The sequence below is a fragment of the Xenia sp. Carnegie-2017 genome, unplaced genomic scaffold, assembly GCF_021976095.1.
Source record: "Xenia sp. Carnegie-2017 unplaced genomic scaffold, XeniaSp_v1 HiC_scaffold_19, whole genome shotgun sequence".
NCBI lineage: Eukaryota > Metazoa > Cnidaria > Anthozoa > Malacalcyonacea > Xeniidae > Xenia > Xenia sp. Carnegie-2017.
This window is the reverse complement of record NW_025813481.1, coordinates 8,465,802-8,486,585: the sequence shown is the minus strand read 5'-3', so window position 1 is coordinate 8,486,585 and position 20,784 is coordinate 8,465,802. Positions and strand designations below refer to the sequence as shown.

The following is a 20,784-nucleotide window of genomic DNA, read 5'->3' as shown; positions in this document are numbered from 1 at the left end:
TTGAATGAGTAAAACATTTCTATTTTGCCGAGGGAAAGACACGGAGAAATTACTTGCTTTCTTCTCGAACATTATTTTTATCTGAGTGAAACGTGTACTATTTTGTAAGTTTCATGTGCATTTCTAGAATTTAAAGAACATCTTGCATCAAAATACGTCGAGCGAGGTTTGTAGCTATGTAGCTAAAAACATCATAACATCTTGCGATTACAAAATATGAATCGATGTACAAATCGCGGATCAAACTGTGAATTTTCGACTTTATTTCAAAGCCACGTATTGATTGGTATTTCATATTTTGTAATTTAAAGATGTTGCGTATTTTCGAAATTCGCTTTTTTGCTTTACTTTTTTAAACAGTCGGCTGGACATGGTTTTATAGGTTTCTATTTTCGATATAAAGATTATAGACCAACGGATAATTTTTAAAATAGCCATAAGCAATTTGCTTTTTATAAAATTTATCAAAAGCGAGTGACAGAAAGCATGACAATGAAGAACCGAGAAGATCGACAAATTCCTGTAACGTCAGCAGCGAAGCGCTGTAATGTCGAACTGCTCAAAATCTTAAGCATTATTGAGCGAAATGAATTTGAATATATGACAACCTGAGGTCGGCAAGAAGTAACTTTGTCTATATGACAACCTGAAGTTAACAAGAAGTAACTTTGTCTATATGACAACCTGAAGTTGACAAGAAGTAACTTTGTCTATATGACAACCTGAGGTTGACAAGAAGTAACTTTGTCTATATGACAACCTGAGGTTGACAAGAAGTAACTTTGTCTATATGACAACCTGAGTTGACAAGAAGTAACTTTGTCTATATGACAACCTGAAGTTGACAAGAAGTAACTTTGTCTATATGACAACCTGAAGTTGACAAGAAGTAACTTTGTCTATATGACAACCTGAAGTTGACAAGAAGTAACTTTGTCTATATGACAACCTGAAGTTGACAAGAAGTAACTTTGTCTATATGACAACCTGAGGTTGACAAGAAGTAACTTTGTCTATATGACAACCTGAAGTTGACAAGAAGTAACTTTGTCTATATGACAACCTGAGGTTGACAAGTAGTAACTTTGTCTATATGACAACCTGAAGTTGACAAGAAAGTAACTTTGTCTATATGACAACCTGAAGTTGACATGAAAGTAACTTTGTCTATATGACAACCTGAGGTTGACAAGAAAGTAACTTTGTCTATATGACAACCTGAAGTTGACAAGAAAGTAACTTTGTCTATATGACAACCTGAGGTTGACAAGAAGTAACTTTGTCTATATAGCTCGAAAATATTTAAATGAGAAACTAGGACTTCATTGTGATGCTTCACCATCTAACATTGACCATTTAGATGACCAATTCACCATGTAACATTGACCATTTAGATGACCAATTCACCATCTAACATTGACCATTTAGATGACCAATTCACCATCTAACATTGACCATTTAGATGACCAATTCACCATCTAACATTGACCATTTGGATGACCAATTCACCATCTAACATTGACCATTTAGATGACCAATTCACCATCAAACATTGACCATTTAGATGACCAATTCTCAAGATAAACAAGTAATTAGTGAACTCAGCATAGTTCTCAGGGAAAAGGAAAATCTAGTTGCGGTGAGCTTCGATTGTGGTCATCATTCGACCCTGTCAAATGAGAAAAATTTATGCTCCCTGTTTTGGTAGGAATTACTGGCCGAAAGATCGAACATGATCGATAATCATGAATCCAGTGAACGTACAACATTGAACACTTTGGCAGAAAAAGATCGTTTACTGAAGGTAAGCAGTTGTAGTTTCTATAGCAGTGGTAGTTCCTATAGCAGTGGTACTTCTTTATGCAAGTGATAATTTCAATGAAGCAATCGTAATTTAAATAGCAGTGGTAGTTTCTTTGGCAGTAATAGTTTCTAGGACATATATAGTTATTCTTGATGACATTTTTTAGGATCTCTACGAAAAATTGGATCACACGTGTACTGAAAAAAATGGCGAGATCATGAAGCTACAGCAGAAAGTGAACGACTTGAATTTAGAAATCCAGGTACATGCATTCATTGAAACATATGCACGGTAAATATTGCTGCTTCAAAAATGAAATGCGTAATGCAATATCCCTAATTCCAGCAGTTTCAATCATAGCATCAACCCTTTGTGCATGCTTAGTTTTCTTGATGAGATAAGATGCCATTGTGGTAAGATTTCGGTTGTTGTTATGGTTGTTTAGGCAGCCGAAAACAGTAAATCGTGGACGAAACAAGAACATGAAATTCTTCACGGAAAACTGAAGCAGAGTTTAGTTGAAAAGGATCGAACGATTGAGGTAAATATTCGTATTTAAGAAATAAAAGATGTTTACCGTGTTTTCCACAGGTTTATACAAGTTCTCCCAAACGTCTTACGAGGTTTTCATAAGCCCGTACGAACACGAAAAACACCTTTTATTTCTGTTATAAAATAACAATAATGCAAAAACATATAAATATAAAACAAATGATTTCCTATGACAGGTGTTATTGATTGGCAAATTCACTTTGATTGATTTAATTTTTGCCGAGCTCGGATCGGTTTGCACAGTCTACTGCGAACTCAGCTATGGACCAATCAGCGCATTCGTTTATCATCATGCATAAAGCACGTGAACTCTCTATGCTCACATTATATATAGTACAGTAAAAGCAAGGAGTGATCTTTTATTGTTTTGTGTTATAGAAGTTGATAGAGAGTGGCAAGGAAAAGGATAAACTTTTCATAAAACTTCAGGTATTTAAAATGGTTATGTTGGATTGTGTAAACATGAAAAGAAAGTCTATTGTCTAAATCATGATCAGTAGGATCAGTTGGCAAAAGCAACTTTTAAACATAGGTATGAAAAATTGAAAAATTACTTAACTTAGTCATTACCAGTTTTACTCCTCCGCCGATAGGAAAACTGTATACGTAAATTTTTCTTTTTCGTAGCGCAAACTTTGTTGTTTTACTACTATCCAATTTTATCTTTGCTCTTTTTCGTCATAGGATTGCACCAGCAACAGTCCCGTATCTCCCGTGAAACAAGAAGTGGTAATATATATGTACATATTTATATGGCGTACCATTGTCTTATCCATGCGTTGCAACGTGCAACCTGCTTGCTAAAGGGCAAGTATAACAAAAAAAAATTCGCTATTAAATTATAGTTTCATTGTAAAAAAACTCGTGAAATGATAGTGGAGTTTCTAAACAATTAAGTCATATCGCTTTGCATTCTCAAGGTATTGAACTTTTGTGATGTCCGGTTTATGGAGAAAGTGATGTCACATTGCGAAATGAGAATTTGAAATATTAAGAATATTTGCTTTCGTGTTAGCTACATCAACCGGACAGTGCTCCTGTCGTTGTTAAAGTGTTAATGGTATAAAATTCTTCATATATTTTTCGTTCAAAAGCAGGCACGCCAGTAAAGGATATTTATAAATTTGACGTCACTTTCTCTATAGATTTCTCTCAAAACTTCAATATCTCGGGAATGCAAAGAGATACGACTGAACTGTTTTCCTAAGTCCACTGTCATTTTGCGAGTTCTTTTGAATGATATCATAATTTCAAAAGCAAATTTTTTGTTATAATTGCTCTCAACAAATTCCATGTTCTAATGACGAAGTTAGCAACATTTCCCACGTAGACTAACCTCAAAGTGAAAGTTGGCGAACTGGAAAATTTGCTTCAAGAAAAGCAAGGTAAACATGTTTTGAAAGTTTCAAGAAGATCGTTCAGAAAACGACTAAAGTTGCCATTTTCATGTTTCCTTCGAACTCCTTTTGCTTTGAAGATATTGTAGCTAAGCTCGAGAGAGATAAAGAAGAAAGCGAATCGAAAAACAAAGAAGGTCAGGAAAAGGTAAATGAAGCTTGTATCATTTGTATTCTTGTAATTATCTTGCCTTTGCATCGCTCATATTTGGAGTGCTCACGTAACGAGCATTTGTTAATTGGATGCGAAACGTTGAGGGGGGGGGGGAATGGAACGAGTTGGAGGAAGAATAAGCGGGAGTCTTATAATCTTTCGGAGTCTTCATTTTTTGTTGTTGATGTACTTTTATCGAACATTGTTTTAGAATAAGGAATACGTTTCTGAGTTGGAAAGTCAGTTGATGGAAAAAGATTCTCTTCTCAAGCAAGCAGCGTAAGTTATTTTACTTCTGGTAATTTTAGCGAAACGGAGTTTCTCACTCAGAGGCGGATCTAGATTTTGGGTTGGCTTCATCGAAGGAGTGCGGAGGGGTGTCGATTTCCTTCATCATATTAAACAATTAAGCAATAACAATCGTGCGTAGTTTCAATGGAGTTCACGTCCTACCTTAATGAAAAGGTAACAGAGTTTACCAAAAAATGTCTGACCTGCTATGGAAAAATTTGACGACCAAAATCCCATCCAAACTAAAGCACCCCTCCCTCCTCCCCTATAGAAAAAATATATAGGGATAGGTATGAAAAAATATATGTAGGTATTAAGACAATTTTTAAATTTGTCACCGCGACAAAAGTTCTCTATTTGTTGGTATACAAGTATAGAAAAAACAATTTACTACGATCGGTTAATTTTATTCTTTGCAAATTCATCACCGATGCCATTGTTGCTTAGATATTTAAATTCGTAATTAAAGACTTTCATTTATTATTTTGCGTAAACCTGAATACGCTACTCCTCTCACTTCGTGCATTTTTTCAACAGGGAGACGATTGAAGCTTTTCGCGTGAAGTTGAACAAATTGCCAGTTCTAGAGGTAAACGGAAACACTCGCACATGAATGCAATTGCGCAGGGCTTGTGTAAAGATTTGAAAGATATTTTGATTTCTTATGACAGGAGTTGACAGAAAGCTTGGAAAAATCTCGAAATGTAAGTTAAAAAAAGAGTACGAACTGTTCCAAACGGTTTTGTCAATTTCCCTCTACAGGATACAAATTCAAATTATTCAATTTATAGATTTGCCAAATCTTTACAACAGGTGTCTTTGGACACCTAAATGTGGGGGGTGGGTGTTATCTTTGCTATTACCTCCAATGCAACGTATAATTTGTTATACGTTGCATTGGAGGTAATAGCAAAGATAACACCCGTATTAACGGAATTTTTATGCGCAAATTTTATAGGCTTACAGCGAATCCGAAATTGAGCGGAAGAGACTGGAATTGGAAGCGGTATATTTCGTTGGTTGTGTTTTGATGGCATAAAAATGTTTCTCCTTGTTGTTTGAGGGCACGTTTCAACGTTCGAATTCGTTTTTTTATTTCAGCAAACCGTGCAAAAAAGACATTTGGATGAAATCAAAGGACTGCAAGAAGAAATTAGCTCATTGAAAGAGAAAAAATCACCAGGACGTAAAAATCTCGAAGGAGTGAAATCGGATAATCAGGTACACTGTTATTTCGGTTGATAGCTTTTGTTATCGGGGGTGTCTTTGAGTTCAGTGAATAAGTTGACATCGGTAACATGAAGTAATGGATTTCATGTTTCTAACGTTCGTCATTTCCGGTATGTCAAGAGCGGGCGATATGAAGAAAAAAACGGGTGGAAAGAACAGTGGATTTTATCAGGTCTTTGATTTAAAAAGATCTGTACAGTTAGACTGACATGAATTTCAAAGCACGTCAAAATGGAATGTAATTCGCCGCGATTTAGTTTTTGTCAGTCACGTGATCAATTTCGGTTTAACAAAGTGATGTTAATAAGTAGTATTGTCACCCTTAATATCCCATGGAATTATAGTTATGTATTTTTTATGAATGGGGAAGAATTTTTATCTTCTTTCGGCCACAATTGAAGTGTCTTTATCGAATTTTGCCTTATAGGAATTTAGATAGCTTAGACAAGTTTAAATACTTTTCCGATATATTTGTAACTCGAAAGTATGATTTTCGAAAATTTTCGTGGCTCCATAGTGGAACATATTTTGATCATTTTTAATGTTTGACCGCCGGTATTAAAAAGCAGGTAAATGAAGTTATATGCGAAGTCAAATCGGGATCTCGCTTAAGAGGAGCATTGTATTTTGAAATAGATTGTGTTGAACACACAAGATGACGTCACGTCATCACGTCACATAACACAGGTGTGTTATGTGACGTGAAAAGCTCTGCCTTCGACGAGATTCTGTATGAAATGTTGTGTTTTCTAAAAACGCGTTTCTCATATGAATTCAAGTCATGGCTCTCGCCCTAGTTTTTTACCAACATGGTCAAACAACAAAAATTACCGACTTTGAGCTGCAGAAAATCTACGAATATCGAGTTCCGAAGTTATAAAATACATTGCAGATGCGTTTAAAATCCTGTAAACAACCGAAATGACTCAGCTAACAGAAAATAGACTCTAAAGTGTTTACGTTTGTCATCGTGACAGGTTCATCGTCTGAAGGAGCTGCTTCAACATCAGATTCAAGAAACAAGCAGACTGGGAGACATATTGAAAAAAGAGAGAGAAGCTTACGAGGAGGTGATAAAACGAGTCGGCGGCCATTCATCCGTCGCTAATATTGGCGAAGATATCCAACAAATCTCGGAGTTAAGACGTACTCTTGAAGACGGAATCGCACAGAACAATCAGCTTAGATTGCGACTTCAAAAACAGTTCTCCGAAAATCAGTTCGACCGTTCTCTCGAGGACGAAGTCGTGAAGTTACGAGCTAAACTGGCGGATAGAGAACGGTGGAATGCATCCTTACAGAGTCGTTTAGACGCGCTATCTCCTCGTGTCAGGGGAGTTGGCGGCTCGAGCAGTTCTCTTTCCGAGTCGACGGCGTCATCGCAAACATCTCCATCTATTTATGCCGATGAAAAGGACAAAGTAAGTTCACTTGTCTACATTCAATGATGTTGTTCACAAGTTAGTATCAATACTGCTAAATAAATACCGTAAACCTCCGTCTGTAAGCTCCCCATGCATAAGCCGTCTCATGAATAAGTCCGTTTCACAACTCATTTCACGAAAGCCCACTCTCGTACAAGCCAACCGATACATAGGCCCATAGATTTAATAGTGCAATGCTTGCAGATCACTTGCAGATCATAGTATATTCCATGCATTACCCCCCCTGTATTCAAGCCTTCCACCATGTATAAGCAGTGCCGTAGCTACAACGTTAATCCCGGGGGGATGTATTCATATATTCAGTTGCGCTCGACTGACTTCTTTGGAAAGTAAATTGGTTTACTGAAGAAATCACAGTCAGTCACAACTGAATATACACACACCCCACCCCCTCCCAATTGACGCTGTAGCTACGGCATTGTGTATAAGGTTGATATGTTTACGTTACACTTGATCGATTCTACCTGCTTTTGATTGCTCACTATGACTGACGTCATCGATTGAATTCACGAAATACTAGCATGCAAAATTTCACCTCTAATGATTTGTGTGTAAGTGCTGATTCACCGCTCAGCCCATGGAGTCATCGCCTCTCTAGTTGCATTCAAAACGGCGGATAGAAAATTCCAACGAAAATCTATTCATGGGGAGAAATTGCCTCCCAATGGTTGCACTCGCTGAGTAACGATTCAATGCCATATGACGGACACAAATATCACCGGAGAGGGTTCGTCCTTGAATTTAAACTAAATATTCTAGGTCGTACAAGTAGTTTAAATTATTAAGATGTGCTTGCGGGTGCTTGATTTCGAATTTTTCTTTATATCGAATTTTTGTAAAAATCTCATAGCACTACTTTATTTTCACGAGCGGAGTGGAAATTGCTTTCTTTATTACGTGCGAAAAAGTAATCCACGTTGTAAGGTTTCGTGTTAGAAGATTGAAGTAACATACGAACATAGCAGCTTTCAAGTCATATGAAGACACGCCATTTGCTCTAGATTCATCAGAAAAATATCTTTTGTTTTGATTTTGATAATGTTCTTGTTTGTTTTTTACTTCATATTTATGCTTTGTGTGCAAATCAAGTTCTTCCCATTCCTTTTCAAGATATGTCCTTGTAAGTCCTTGAAAAGTGCTTGAATTCAAAGGCAGTGTTCATCTAACACTCATCACATCTAACACTTACCACCTAACACCCACCATCTAACACCCACCATCTAACACCCATCATCTAACACCCACTACATCTAACACCCATCATCTAACACCCACTACATCTAACACCCGCCATCTAACACCCCCACACTCAGCATCTAACACCAACCACACACATCTATCACCCACCACGCTCAGCATCTAACACCCACCACTTTAATAAATGTGTTAAATACAGCACTCACAAAGGTGTTGTTCTGCCATTTCTTATTAACACCTTTTTTGGTGTTTATCCGACACCCTTGTATGAGCCCTGTGGATATGTCCATCTGCTGTTGCAGTAGAGTTATTTTAGATTGTTTTAATCTTCACCCAGTTTTAGAGAACACTTTATTTTGATCACTAGGAATTTACGGTTTTGAGATCACGTCTGGATGAAAGCGAAAGATGCAACTCGAGGGTTCAAAAGCAGCTCGAAAACGCGAGAGATTCTTGGCGAGAAGAAAAAATCTCTCTCAACAAACTTAACGAGAAGCAAAAGCATGAAATCGACGTGTTGCGCGAGCAATTGATGAAATCCAACGATACTTGTAACGATTTGCGAAGTCGAGCAAAAAAAGCGGACGAAGAAATTTCTTCATATAAACGAGAGCACGACGTAGAGTTCAACACATTGAAAAGAGCTTTGGAAGACAGTAAACGAATAAATGAATCCTTAAGGGAGCAACTGAACGAAAATAGGGTAAACACTTCACCACAAACATTTCCTCTGAACAGGAACGACTCACGAACGCTGGATTGCTTGCAGGAAGAGCTCGAAAAAAAATCGCGTACAATAGAGGCTTTGAACAACAAATGCGACTCGCTGCAGAAGTATTTGAACGAGAGGAGTTTAACGATAGCCCCGAGCGCCAGTGATAAGTCTGGGCTTGATTCGGAGAAATTTAGACTTGATAACGAGAAACAGAGTATTGTTGACAGGTTGGAAGAAGACGTTGATGCGACTTTAAAGTCCTATCGCTTTACTGAAAACATTCACTGGAAAACGGGAAAAGTCGAACAGCTCGAAGCCGAGTTGCTCGAGAGCCGTCGTGTAATCAAGAGGTTGCAAGAGAGATTACTAAACAATGAAGAAGGCGAGTCGAATTTGAAAAACGAGCTTGGTTGCCGAGAAAATTTGGAAGCAAGGAGAACTGATGTCTCAAGTACGAATAAATTTCACGAGAACACCATCGGTTTAGAAGCTTTGGACGAACCTGATGGTTCGACTCCAACTGTGATTGGAGGCGCAGAACAAGCGCAAAAGCAACTGCGAGACATGCAGCTGAGAGTTGATGAATTGCGGCAGGCGCTGTCTGATAGTTTAAGCGTGAGTAAAAAACTCAAGCAAGATTTGAATAATTCGGAGCAGACGGTCAGCTTACTTGAAAAAGATCTTGCTAACTATGCAAAGAAATTAAGAGAGGCGGACAGTGAGGTGGTCCATTTGAAAGAGGAGTATTCGAAAATGTGTACATTCAACGCCGCCTACCTTTCACAATTGAATGAACTGCGCCAACAAGAAGAGTCGTCAACGAAGTTACGCGAAGATTTGGCCGCTACGAAAATGAGCAATGAGAAGTTGAAAGATGAAGTACAACGATTGCTTGCTTCGATTGACACCACCGGCAAGGAAAACGAGAAGTACGTGTGTTGGTAATTTATTTTTCGATTCTGGGAAAAGCAGTTATGAGGGATGAGTCCAGGATGATTTTGTGGGGGTCGTGCGCTCTAGTTTTAATTAAATTTTGGTTGTTACACTATGGAGGTGTCGCCATGACTTGGAAGTGTGCGCCATCACAGAGGGCTGCTCTAGTTAAGATCATATTTTGATGGCTACTTGCTGCCGTAACTTTTCGGGCTTTTTTTGTCATTTTCTGTTACCTTTAATCCTTTACCAGACGACAATTTCTTAAGATATAAAATAAAACATAATCCGAAAAAGGACATCTTGTAAACTTAAATTCAAGTTATTAAACAAGACAATTAAAAGTGTAATATTTCGAACAAAATGTTGTGTGATGATGTCAATTAAAAGTGTAATATTTCGGACAAAATGTTGTGTGATGATGGTTTTGAAATAAAACCGAAATATTACACTTTTAATTGTCTTGTTTAATAACTTGAATTTAAGTTTACAAGATGTCCTTTTTCGGATTATATTTTATTTTATATCCGTTACCTTTTTGTCATGACTATGAGATTTTGAGAACTCTTCTCCATTAAACACTTATTTGCAATTGCTTTAGCTTAGTTGTTTCGTATATCAGTATTTTGTAACGAAGCTGTCACCTCTCCTGCACCCCTTCTCACTCCTACCCTTCCTAGTTGAAAATAATTTTAATAGACTATGTGAAGTCCATGTGAAATGACAGACCAAGAAACGCTTTCCACCTCGATCTACCGGTTTTATTCAGGTCACGAACCTGATCACACTAAGCGCTTTTTCAAACTACAAAGCACATATCTGGTAATGTACATGACAACTGGTAATGCATCGCATCAAGATTTTGACAAACCATTTTCATTTTTGTGCATGTAGGCTACGGGAAGCGTTATTGTCCACGAAGCGAACAAAACAGCACAGCAAGAGTACATTAACTTCTCCAAGGCTTTCAAACGCTTTGCATGAGCAAACTGGGAGTCCGACTTCATCGCGTGAGTACCAGTCTTTACGGGAAAGACTGAATCTCAGCGAGAAGTTGAACTCGGCGTTGAAATTTGAGCTAGAAGCTTGCAAGAAGAATGGCGCGAGTTCGAAAGCCAACGAGGAAACTTTTACGGCACCCCTCGAGGAGTTGCGCGTTTTGAGGGTGCGGCTCGAGGAAAGCATCAAAACCTACGATGAACTGTGCATTCAGCTTGAAAACAAGCTGAAAGAATTGGGTGAAGACGGCAGAGACGCCATCTCGAACGAAGGTAGTGAAGCGGTCGTACGGGAGAACGAGAATTTGAAGCGAAAAATAGCGAAGTTTAACGAACAAGTGAAGACAATTCAGCGAGAATTGGAAGAACATAGACTGGCAAGAAAACGGTAATTTTTTATTATGTGTGTATTTCTATTGCTTTTAAGATCCTCACACAAAAGTCGCATACATTTGTACGTTGCCAATATTTGATTCCTCATTGCTGTATAATACCAGGCTGAAGCATGTTTCTGATGGTATATGTTTTCATATCAAATATCGGATGCAATAACTTCGTTTGCGACGACAACTGGACATTTATGAATATATTGAAACAAACTGCACCACGAAAAGATTCTTATTACTTGTTTTTCCTGTTGTTGTTGTTCTTCATCTTCATTATCATGGTCTTCATCAAACCATGATTCCTTTTCAGTCAGTCGTAAGGATCCTGTTCCTTACGTCACCGTTCATTCAATCACTTTCTTAAACATCTTTCCATCTCATCAACTGTTGTCCTCCACTTTACCCCTTCTTGGGTTCTTCCCGACCTCCGTGCACTAATTCTCGTGCATTCTTTCATGATAAATAGCCATACCATAGAAGTTTACTTGATTGCAATTTACTAACCGTCCCGTGTGAGTTTCGGCAGCTTAGAACAGACCCATCGTAAGCTGTACGTGTCTTTAAAGGGGTGGTGTCAGTAAGGACATCGGACCATAAAACATTATGCTTCATTTATATAGTGTGATCCCGAAAGGAATTTTCTCTCCATTTACCTCTAAATAACTCATAGACACCGAATAAAGTCGACTTTTAATCCTGACCACTTGATATAACTTTCAAACCTTTATGAAATTTACTGCGTGCAGTAACTATGTTTATACGACAGGTGTCAATTTATATTTTTCAGCGACAAAGAGAAGATCACTCTGTTGAACAGTCAATTGGTGGAAAGCAACAAGGCAAACGAAAGCTTGAGGAACGAGCTTGCCATATGCGACAGTATCATAAAGGCAGGACAGAAATCCAAACCCGAAGGTTGGTGCTTGATGTCAAAATAATACGATTTGCCTTTGGAGATATTTTGGCCTGCGAACATAGAAAGGTCTATACCGAAACCGATTCTTCCATTGGCGTAGCCAGCTCGCAAATATTGTCCTGCTACGTTAATTTTTTTGTGTCCACTCACTTTATAAACAACAGATTCCTAAAGAAATGAATAATGTTAATGATATAAAATTTACATAGCAGGACCAAAACTTGCAGGCTCGCTACGCCACTGGATTCTTCATCGGCATGTATATCGCACATCATCATCAAAAAGTGTATTTTGAATTTCCATTATTTTAACCGGCTGATTTCCAATGGCTATCTTACGTTCCACTAAACTTTGAGCAAAATTTAACCAGTCAAAGATGTTTACTGTTTTTGCACCGGCTTATGGGGGCTACTTGAGAGCTGATCAGTGCAAGCACAAGAACTGGTCAGTACCTGCTGTCGAGAGCTCTCACAAACATATCCGACGTTTGCATAAGCCATTGCAAACACGAAAAAATGTTTTATTTCTTTTATAAAATGGCAACTGGGCGAAGCAGATAAATTTGAAAGAAATGTTTTAATTTTTCCTCTGGCATGTATTCTCAGCTCGAGAAAAATTTTCAAATGTTTGGATCAGGCATTCTCGAAAAATTTTTGGCCAGCAATCAAAATGTTATTTCATCATTTTCTCTTCGGGATGACTTCACAGCTTATCGCCACACCATCTTTTCAAAAAAAAAACACTTTTCATGCTAGAACGATGACATCGGGAAAATTAATATTTTATGTGTCCACTAACGGTTTCAACTTGCGAAGGCGTTTCATCTTGCTAGATCTATCTTCACTCCTGCTGCCAAACTAACTTTGTGTTATGTTTGTCAGGTTCAAGCAACAACAACGACGCCATAATGCTTCTGTTGGCCGAGATCCGCAGTTTACGCGAGCAACTCGAGACAAGCATCAAGTCGAATAACTCTTTGAGAGAAATGTTGCAAAAACAGCTCACATCCTCACCACAGCGTCAAACACAGTTGCCGGCACGCTCTCCCGAACACTCAACGCTCAGAAACAGCCCAAATGTCTCGCCTGGTAAGTCCACTGTACTGATGAAGTGTAAACCTATACTTTGTTTATGGTATCGATTTGCGTCGCAGTGGCGTAGCGAACCGACAAATTTCTTCATGCTATGTAAATGTTTCATCATTGGCAAAATTCATTTCTTTAGAAATCTATTGTTTTTACAGTGAGTGAACATCAAAATTTATACATAGCATGAACAAACTTGTGTCTATCAATTATAACAACGCGCTGGCTAAGCTATGATGAGGGTGTGGAGAGTGAATTTTTGTTCTCGGGGATTGCATACATGAACCGGGCGTGGTTACTTCAGTACAAGATTTTTGAAACAGCGAGGCAATTTTATATTGATGGGAAGATCCATTTTTTTTTGAGGTATATCGAAAGCTGCTTTATAAAATGTTTACTTTCTGTCATCTCTTCCTTCATCAGTTGTACCACACTTGATTCATGTTCTCATCTGTTAGCCAATAGGATGCTTTAGTGGCCTTTGATTGGTACTGACAGCAGTGGAAATTCATCCTGTGCTTTACTTTTTGTCGTGCCATATTTGACCAATCATATTCGTTCAGATTCTTTTGTGAGCCAATAGGATGCTTTCGTGGTCTTTGATAGGTATTGGCTGTCTTTACTACAACGGAAGTTTAGTCTGTGCTTCATTTCTAGACAACGTCACAGAATATGGAATTTACAGAAGGATCACTCGTGTTATGCTGCGCATATCGACGGCCATGGTGTTCCAGCCATTTGATTTGGGTTTGTTGCTCGCTACCAATCTCGAAGTCATTACTCAGAAATGACGTCATGTCATTTTACTGTGTGGAAATAAGTGACAAACCCTAATCATCTGCCTGGAATAAAGACGGTCCTCAGGATGCGTGGCACACAGAGTGATCCTTCTGTATAATCATCCTAGACCCAAGCTCTCCTCACCTTTTTTTCTTTTAGTCATGGGACAGAGCTCGACGACGTCATTTGATTCATCATCGAGTCCAAAAGAAAAGCAATTGAACTTTGAAGCTTCTAAGCTTCAAGAGCTTCGTCGGTACATCGACTCCGGTTACGAAAACGTCGAATCTCTTTTGGTCAAACACATGAGGATGGATTTGGGAAATTCTGACAGGAACAGCGAAGTGAGTAAATGAAGGTTACTACATGCAATATTTTTTTCCTATTACAATGTAAAGACTTCTGTTGGCGATGGGAGGGGGGGGGGGTAGATTTTAACCGTACAAATTACCACATTCTCTAGACGAAAAATATGTCGTTCATGCACAATTCAATTCAATTCCTATTGATACAATACCGCTCAAGAATGATTTGTTTAGGGGTGGGGGTACTTTTTGGAGACACCCGATTTGTAGATCGTTTTCACCAATTGGCTTTCACTCATTCCCGCCCGGGCATCAACTTGACAACGGATGAAGCGGCCATATTGGTGTACCAAACAAAAGAACTTTCCTAAAATTCTTTTCAATTGGTACACCAGCATGGCGGCTGTGACCTCAGGTGAAAATGCTTGACTTGGACATTTTGTGGCATAAATTTGTACGTTCACGTATGAAAACGAGTGGGTAATCATACAGTTGTATTTCTTTCAGCTTGATGAAATGAAGAAAGACTTGGAAAATTTACGAACATTGTTGTTCAAAAGTGGCCGGCTATTGGACCACTTGTGGACGGCGCAAGTTGCGAGTGGACCAACATCAGCTGACAGGTTGACCAGACAGGTACGTCACCAGTGTGGAGGGGAGATCATAGCCTGGTTGTGGCTTCTGTGGGGAAAACCACGAAGTTTGTTCTTTGTTGATTTCATTATAATTCGATTTCATGATGAATTGGATCCCTCCAGTATAGCGACCAAGGAGAGACCAGGTAGTAGCGGATCCAGCGTTCGTCAAAATAAATTATAGCTGCCCAATTTTAAATTCAAAGTACTTTCAGAAAAACACTGTTGGTTTTGAATTTTTAAAGAATATAATTTTACCATTGGCTTTTCTTCTAAGGTGCTTAGAATTGTAAATACATGCCAAAATGTGCTGCAGTAATTTATTTTAACGTACCATAGAATCCGCCACTGTTGCCAGGCGGGAAGCAAATTCTTATGATAAAAATCAAAGCCCGGCAGAGCTTCAGTTTTTATTAAATGAATTTGATTTCAAAACGAATTTGATTTCATGATGTATTTGATTTCACGATAAATTTCATTTCATGATTGATTCGATTTTGTGCGACAAAATAGGACGAATCAGAGAGTCAGTACATACCTTTGATAATCAGAACAAGCTTTGCACATGCGCAAGATAAGGCCGCTCTCATTTCAGCGTGACGTAAATAGAAAGTTTTTATCCACGTGTAGAATGACGAATTACGCAAAGAAATTTCGCTGCTCAAAAAAAGAGTGCTGAGTCAAAGTAAGATTTTGGAAAACACTGCGACGCGTTTGGAGGTGAGATGACGATAGGAGAAAATGTTTTCAGTTTTTTTTTGTCGTCTTTGTTGTGCACATTATTGATCGTGAAGACGCAACTAACGAACCCTTTGTTTTTATTACTCTTGGCTGCGAAGAAATGAAGTTGGTCCGAGACTTACAGACTAACGATGTTAAATCATTGTAAAATATGTTTTTATGTTTTGATTCTTTAGTCATCCAGCCGCATGAGGAAAGAAGTTGAACGATCTCTCTTCGCTCGATGTAAGTCATTTATTTGTCGTGTATCGCTACAAATTTTTTCATTCTCTTCGAGCGTGGGCACATTTGACGCCACGTCGACGCTTATGACGATTTTTGCCTGAAACTTGATTTTGTTCCTTAATGCGGTGGTCAAAACAGTGGAAATGTTCTGAGTTTTATGTGTTTATCTGTAGTGACCGAAACTCGTGAGACGATAGGCTCTTCTCGGAAACAACTCGAGGTGAGTGAGCTTCTATTTTTTGAGTCAAATTTGAACCGCCAAAATCATGCGCGAATTTCAAAACTTACAGAGAAACCTCTCTGCTTGAGTAGCATTTGTAGAAGTTTATAGAATATAATGAAGAATACACCTCCGAACCCCTAACTCTCGATGATATTGACACAACAATCATTTATATTCGCTAACTACGGACCTTTTGTAGGATCGTTTGAGCTCGAGGAATGGAAACTAGTAAGTCGAGAACGTGAGAAATGAAATTTGTCGTTGCTGTCTGTTGGCAATACGATATTAATACATATATAATGTTCTTACACGAGAGAAATATTTACGATTCTACAGTTAAATTTTAAGTTCTTTACGTACGTATACGGGGATATATGTGATATTAATAATGTTGATATGACCTCATCACTTCGTATGTACATATTGGGAACGTTTATATACAAGAGAAAATTAGTTGTGTCTTATTTAAGAGTCCGACACCGGCTAGACGATGTAAGTGTGACGCGCTAAGAAAAGAATATGGTTAGTCTGTACTATCATGTCGTCTAGCTTCGGTTGCGTATTGTTTGTTGGCCATCCGCGATCTTCATGTTTAAATTTAGAAAACCACGATCATGTACTTCCCTTTTGGCCAGTATATAATCTCCCGCAGCTTAATTAAGAAAGGTCCGTTCACCGTTCTCTGCGGGAAGGTTTCCTTTAAGGAAGTGAATTCCCAAATTCTTTGATTCTTTGAAGAAGATTATTGTAAAGTTTTTCGGGTTTCGTAATTTTCGTTAAAATTTTAAAAATACGTGCTCTCGGGCAGTTCCTGGCTATCGTCAATGTTTTTGAATAAGACACAGATGCCCGTGACAAGTGCGTCACTAAAGCTTCGTGCCATTTTCAAGACATTTTGTCCAACGAACGTGCTTGTTTTCTTCATCAGGCCGTCGTGATCAAAGTCTTTATCGCGTTTTGTTATGTCCAACGACCGAAATTGATACAACATGTGATCCTATGAAATGTAAAACAGTAAAAGTTAAACCAGATTAACGATAGCTTTTTTATGGTAATAGATAATGCATTTTGTTATCATAATCTGCAGGTAATCTGGGCTTGGTTGCTTGTTTTAGCCATCACATTGAGCGTAGGCGAAGCATTGTATTTCATGCAAGATTGGACCGATACTTCACTTTTGTGTCCTAGATGATCCTTTTCCAAATAAATAACAAGTTTAATGTGTATGAACTATCATAAATACGATTACACAATCTTTTCGTGATCGGTTAGTTGGACTTACGAAAAACACCAATATGTTGCACCGGATATAGTTTCTTACTTTTTCATTTTGTTCCTTGTCAGCAGTAAATTTTGTACGACAATTATGTATGTAAATTCAACGGATGCTAAAATTTGAAGCTGACTAATTTGATGCAACGCCATATTGAACAATCCCACTCAAATGAGAAATTTGTTGTAAAGAAGTGATATATTTAACCGTAATCAGGAGTTTTGGAGTGCATTAGAAGAATATTACTCTAAGTCCTATAGACACGAACCACAGATCTTCAGAAACGATATTCAAATCTCACAGTTTGACACAAGCGCGTGTTAAACAACACAAAAATTACTTTCTACACTTGGCCTTGCGCAGTTGAAACGGAGCGGCTTTGTTAAAGCACGATCGTAAACACCTATGCGAACTTTTCCACGAAAATTAATCAATATCCATTGCGTCATCTTGGCATAATATAAAGTTCAATATGGCGGCATATTGTCTTTATATTGCGTCAAATTATATTTGCATACGCGACCCGTGTAGTATACATATCTACGGCTGCGATGTAAATATTTAAACTTTTGAATTGTACTTAGACGTGACTAAACGAACCACTGCTCCCGTTGTTCAGTGGGAGTTTGTGAAAGTGATGTGTGTCATCGCATTACGAAACTTGAAATTTTTGAAAAATTGCTACTGATTAGTGATTACTCTTGCATGTGATAATGCTCACATTAATATGAGAATCTAGCAAATTTTATCGAAACTTTTATTTTGTTTCCTTTGCAATTGTTTTGAATTTAGACTGGGCTGTGTGATTCATGTCTATGCATTAGTTGTGAAACCCGTGTTATTATAAGATTTCGAGTTAAAACGAAACCACTTGTGTACGTTTTGGCGCTGGAGGATAATCGAGCATGACGAAACTTCTTTAGTTTTGAGTAATTTCTTTCATTTCGAAAACTTCATTCGTTTCTCGAAACTTAAAATGTTTTCCTTGAAATTATGATGATGTTGAAAGGTTGTAAGTGCAATCGTTCCTTTATCGCTTGTCTCGTCAATGGTGTTGATAATCGAAATGTAAACTCGAAATACTTGGCGTCGATTGATACTTTTCATCACGTTGCTTAATCATTATATGTAAACGGTTTCTCGGGTATTGAGCTTGTGTGGCTAAATAATACAGACTGTAGCTTACCCATCCTTCGTTTTCTTTTATCCACGGTACCAATTCACCATCGATAAATTGCTTCACAGCGTATATGATGTTCACTATATATTGACAATTACCCTTTGTGATACACTCGACCACCAGCGCACTGATGAAAGCGTAGAACGCTATTACTTTGGCCCATGTTATGCCATCCCTAAAAAGTCCTGTCTTTAAGCACGAGAGTGCATGGCATACCGAACGTTTTGTTTGCAAGGGCATCTTTAGTTTTTCCTGAAGATGGTCGAACAAGCCCGGATTTATTATCTGGAAGTGCTCGCACACCATGCACACTTTTTGCGCTTTTTCCAAAAAATTGGCGTCAATCGGTAGCGCCGTTCTGAAGTCGAAGTCTATGTCATAGCCCATAATGTTTTCTGTGCTTTGTTCTACGCACTTCATGCAATAGTAAAGACACTCTTCGCTGAAATTTAACTTGCGCTTCTTTGACTGCATGATGAACAAAACTTCGTTTTTCACGAAACTTGCTTTTAGAATTGCTCTCTCCTGCGAGCTCTGTGATGTTTCCTTCATCGTTAGTCTGTGCACTAATGTCGCACTGTTCTATGTTCATATATAATAGTGCATGACATTGAGATAGTAAGATTTCCGGTGTGTTCTCGTGATACAAGTGGCAACACGACACACCCGTAGTGTTTGTTTGGTGAACCAAAGCCCTTGTTATCATCGATTCGACATTCGACGAAAAAAACAGCTCATTTTAGATCAAGAATACTCAACAACTTACAACGATGAAGATTCTATCTCGCCTATTTAATTTCGCCTGCTGCAACGGCTTACCAAAAACTGGGAGTTCACTCGGAAGTTCAACAAAATTATTCATACATTTAATCCCAAAATGTTCAGAACTGTTTAATGTTTACGAATGTTTACCCTAGGATTTAACATGCAAAATTTTTGAAGCAAAAATTTCATGCGTGCGATTTATAAGGCGCGTATAATGTAATGTTGTGTTATAAATGTACGTGTCGGATTGAGATAAACGTAATAAAGAGTAAGATAAACGAAACAGAGTTGGACGTGGCAGTTGCATAAATAATGCATTGTCGTCATAATTAGACGTTAGCCAGTCATTGAGTAAGAATGTAAGAATGCGAAAGCAATATTTGATGAAACAGGAAGTAATTTCAAGTAAATGGAAGGCTACTCTAAACATCTAAATCTACCGTTCCAACCGTTACTCTCTAACACCAGAAGCTCTCTTCCGACTGCAAGCTCAAGTGCGCAGATCTTTACTCCAGGAATTTTATTCTCTCAAAGAAAATGTTTTACTTCAATCTTGTGCGATTACTAGAATTAATTTGCTTGTTTTCAGTTCATTAACGCATTTCAAAATCCTGCCTTTGAAAAGTACATTTTCGTTAAAACTTCCATCCTACGTTAATTTGTCATTGAGATGATGAATAAAAAAAAAAGTCTTATTGAACAAATTGTCTTCAGTTGAAGATACCCACACCGTAAAACATCCTTTAGGCAATTTCTCCAAAATTTTTTCATTTTTGTCGTAGTGGATGTAGTTTTTTTCACACGTGCGATAGCAAGCATTTCATGAGTGTGGGAAGGTGTTTTTCTCATTTGAGAACGGAAAATCCTTGAGAAAAAACGCAGTTGTCTTTGTTTCGTATTCATTGTAATTCCACGTATTATGAAGTAGTTATTCATAATTGAAGTTCCTGTGTAAATTACTTGTCGTGGTTTTCTGGCAAAGTATCATATTTTTTTGAAAAGTCAATCTTCCTCTTCGACAAGAGGCTTAGGACTAACGACTAAAAATTTCACACAGCTGATAAAAAATATCTGTTCCTATAGCATAGCATTCAAACGGGTAACTCTGAAACGCACAAATCGCTAACGTATAGAGGAAACAGCACGGTATAGCAGTTCGACATGGTTAGAAAGAATCAGAAATTTTAGAATCGGCAGTTCAGCACATCACATGTCAGGTGTTTTAAAGACAGAGTAAGGGAGGCCAGGAATAGTTGGCTTAATCATGTACACTGTTGGAATAATGAGTATGAAGGTAGACAAGATGTCGGGCTTAGGACTGCCGGGTAAGAAACCCAGATTAAATATGTAATGAAAGAGTGCATGAAGTTAGTTTGAGACAAGGCAATACATTGGACAGAAATTTATGGAGCTTGAGGCAGAATATTTGCTTTAACTAACCACCAAGAAAAAGAAGAATAACGGCACGGGTCATATAGCTGTTCAGTTGCGTTCAGTGCATTGGTTCAGTGACCTCAGATGTCGTCACCAGTGGTCGTCACACTTTTTTTGTGA

The 20,784-nt window shown here is 38.1% G+C and overlaps 2 protein-coding genes and 1 long non-coding RNA gene across 4 annotated transcripts in view; 2 read left to right on the top strand and 1 right to left on the bottom strand.

Moving 5' to 3' along the window:
• LOC124438034 (myomegalin-like) overlaps nucleotides 1-16,417 on the top strand; it is a 39,760-nt gene extending 23,343 nt beyond the window's left edge. For both annotated transcript variants that reach the window (XM_046988021.1, XM_046988020.1), the window contains exons 27-51: nucleotides 128-166; nucleotides 1,565-1,639; nucleotides 1,709-1,804; nucleotides 1,971-2,066; nucleotides 2,250-2,345; nucleotides 2,735-2,785; nucleotides 3,041-3,085; nucleotides 3,687-3,741; nucleotides 3,834-3,901; nucleotides 4,119-4,186; nucleotides 4,736-4,787; nucleotides 4,870-4,902; nucleotides 5,157-5,204; nucleotides 5,300-5,419; nucleotides 6,406-6,849; nucleotides 8,438-9,714; nucleotides 10,613-11,104; nucleotides 11,890-12,017; nucleotides 12,900-13,106; nucleotides 14,043-14,227; nucleotides 14,696-14,824; nucleotides 15,454-15,543; nucleotides 15,741-15,789; nucleotides 15,963-16,009; nucleotides 16,212-16,417. In XM_046988021.1, the coding sequence (XP_046843977.1) occupies nucleotides 128-166; nucleotides 1,565-1,639; nucleotides 1,709-1,804; nucleotides 1,971-2,066; nucleotides 2,250-2,345; nucleotides 2,735-2,785; nucleotides 3,041-3,085; nucleotides 3,687-3,741; nucleotides 3,834-3,901; nucleotides 4,119-4,186; nucleotides 4,736-4,787; nucleotides 4,870-4,902; nucleotides 5,157-5,204; nucleotides 5,300-5,419; nucleotides 6,406-6,849; nucleotides 8,438-9,714; nucleotides 10,613-11,104; nucleotides 11,890-12,017; nucleotides 12,900-13,106; nucleotides 14,043-14,227; nucleotides 14,696-14,824; nucleotides 15,454-15,543; nucleotides 15,741-15,789; nucleotides 15,963-16,009; nucleotides 16,212-16,241 (4,020 nt within the window). In that variant the 3' untranslated portion in view covers nucleotides 16,242-16,417. The remainder of the gene's footprint in view (nucleotides 1-127; nucleotides 167-1,564; nucleotides 1,640-1,708; nucleotides 1,805-1,970; nucleotides 2,067-2,249; nucleotides 2,346-2,734; nucleotides 2,786-3,040; nucleotides 3,086-3,686; nucleotides 3,742-3,833; nucleotides 3,902-4,118; nucleotides 4,187-4,735; nucleotides 4,788-4,869; nucleotides 4,903-5,156; nucleotides 5,205-5,299; nucleotides 5,420-6,405; nucleotides 6,850-8,437; nucleotides 9,715-10,612; nucleotides 11,105-11,889; nucleotides 12,018-12,899; nucleotides 13,107-14,042; nucleotides 14,228-14,695; nucleotides 14,825-15,453; nucleotides 15,544-15,740; nucleotides 15,790-15,962; nucleotides 16,010-16,211) is intronic.
• LOC124438035 lies at nucleotides 16,255-19,073 on the bottom strand. Its single transcript, XM_046988022.1, has 2 exons — nucleotides 18,472-19,073; nucleotides 16,255-17,009 (listed from the first exon to the last, which is right to left on the bottom strand). The coding sequence occupies exons 1-2, from the start codon at nucleotides 19,015-19,017 to the stop codon at nucleotides 16,797-16,799; spliced, it is 759 nt and encodes a 252-aa protein (XP_046843978.1). The 5' UTR covers nucleotides 19,018-19,073; the 3' UTR covers nucleotides 16,255-16,796.
• On the top strand, nucleotides 17,263-20,669 carry LOC124438037. The gene is made up of 2 exons (XR_006945951.1): nucleotides 17,263-17,924; nucleotides 20,319-20,669. It is a non-coding gene; the product is annotated as an uncharacterized LOC124438037 (long non-coding RNA).
• Nucleotides 20,670-20,784: the final 115 nt, after the last annotated feature.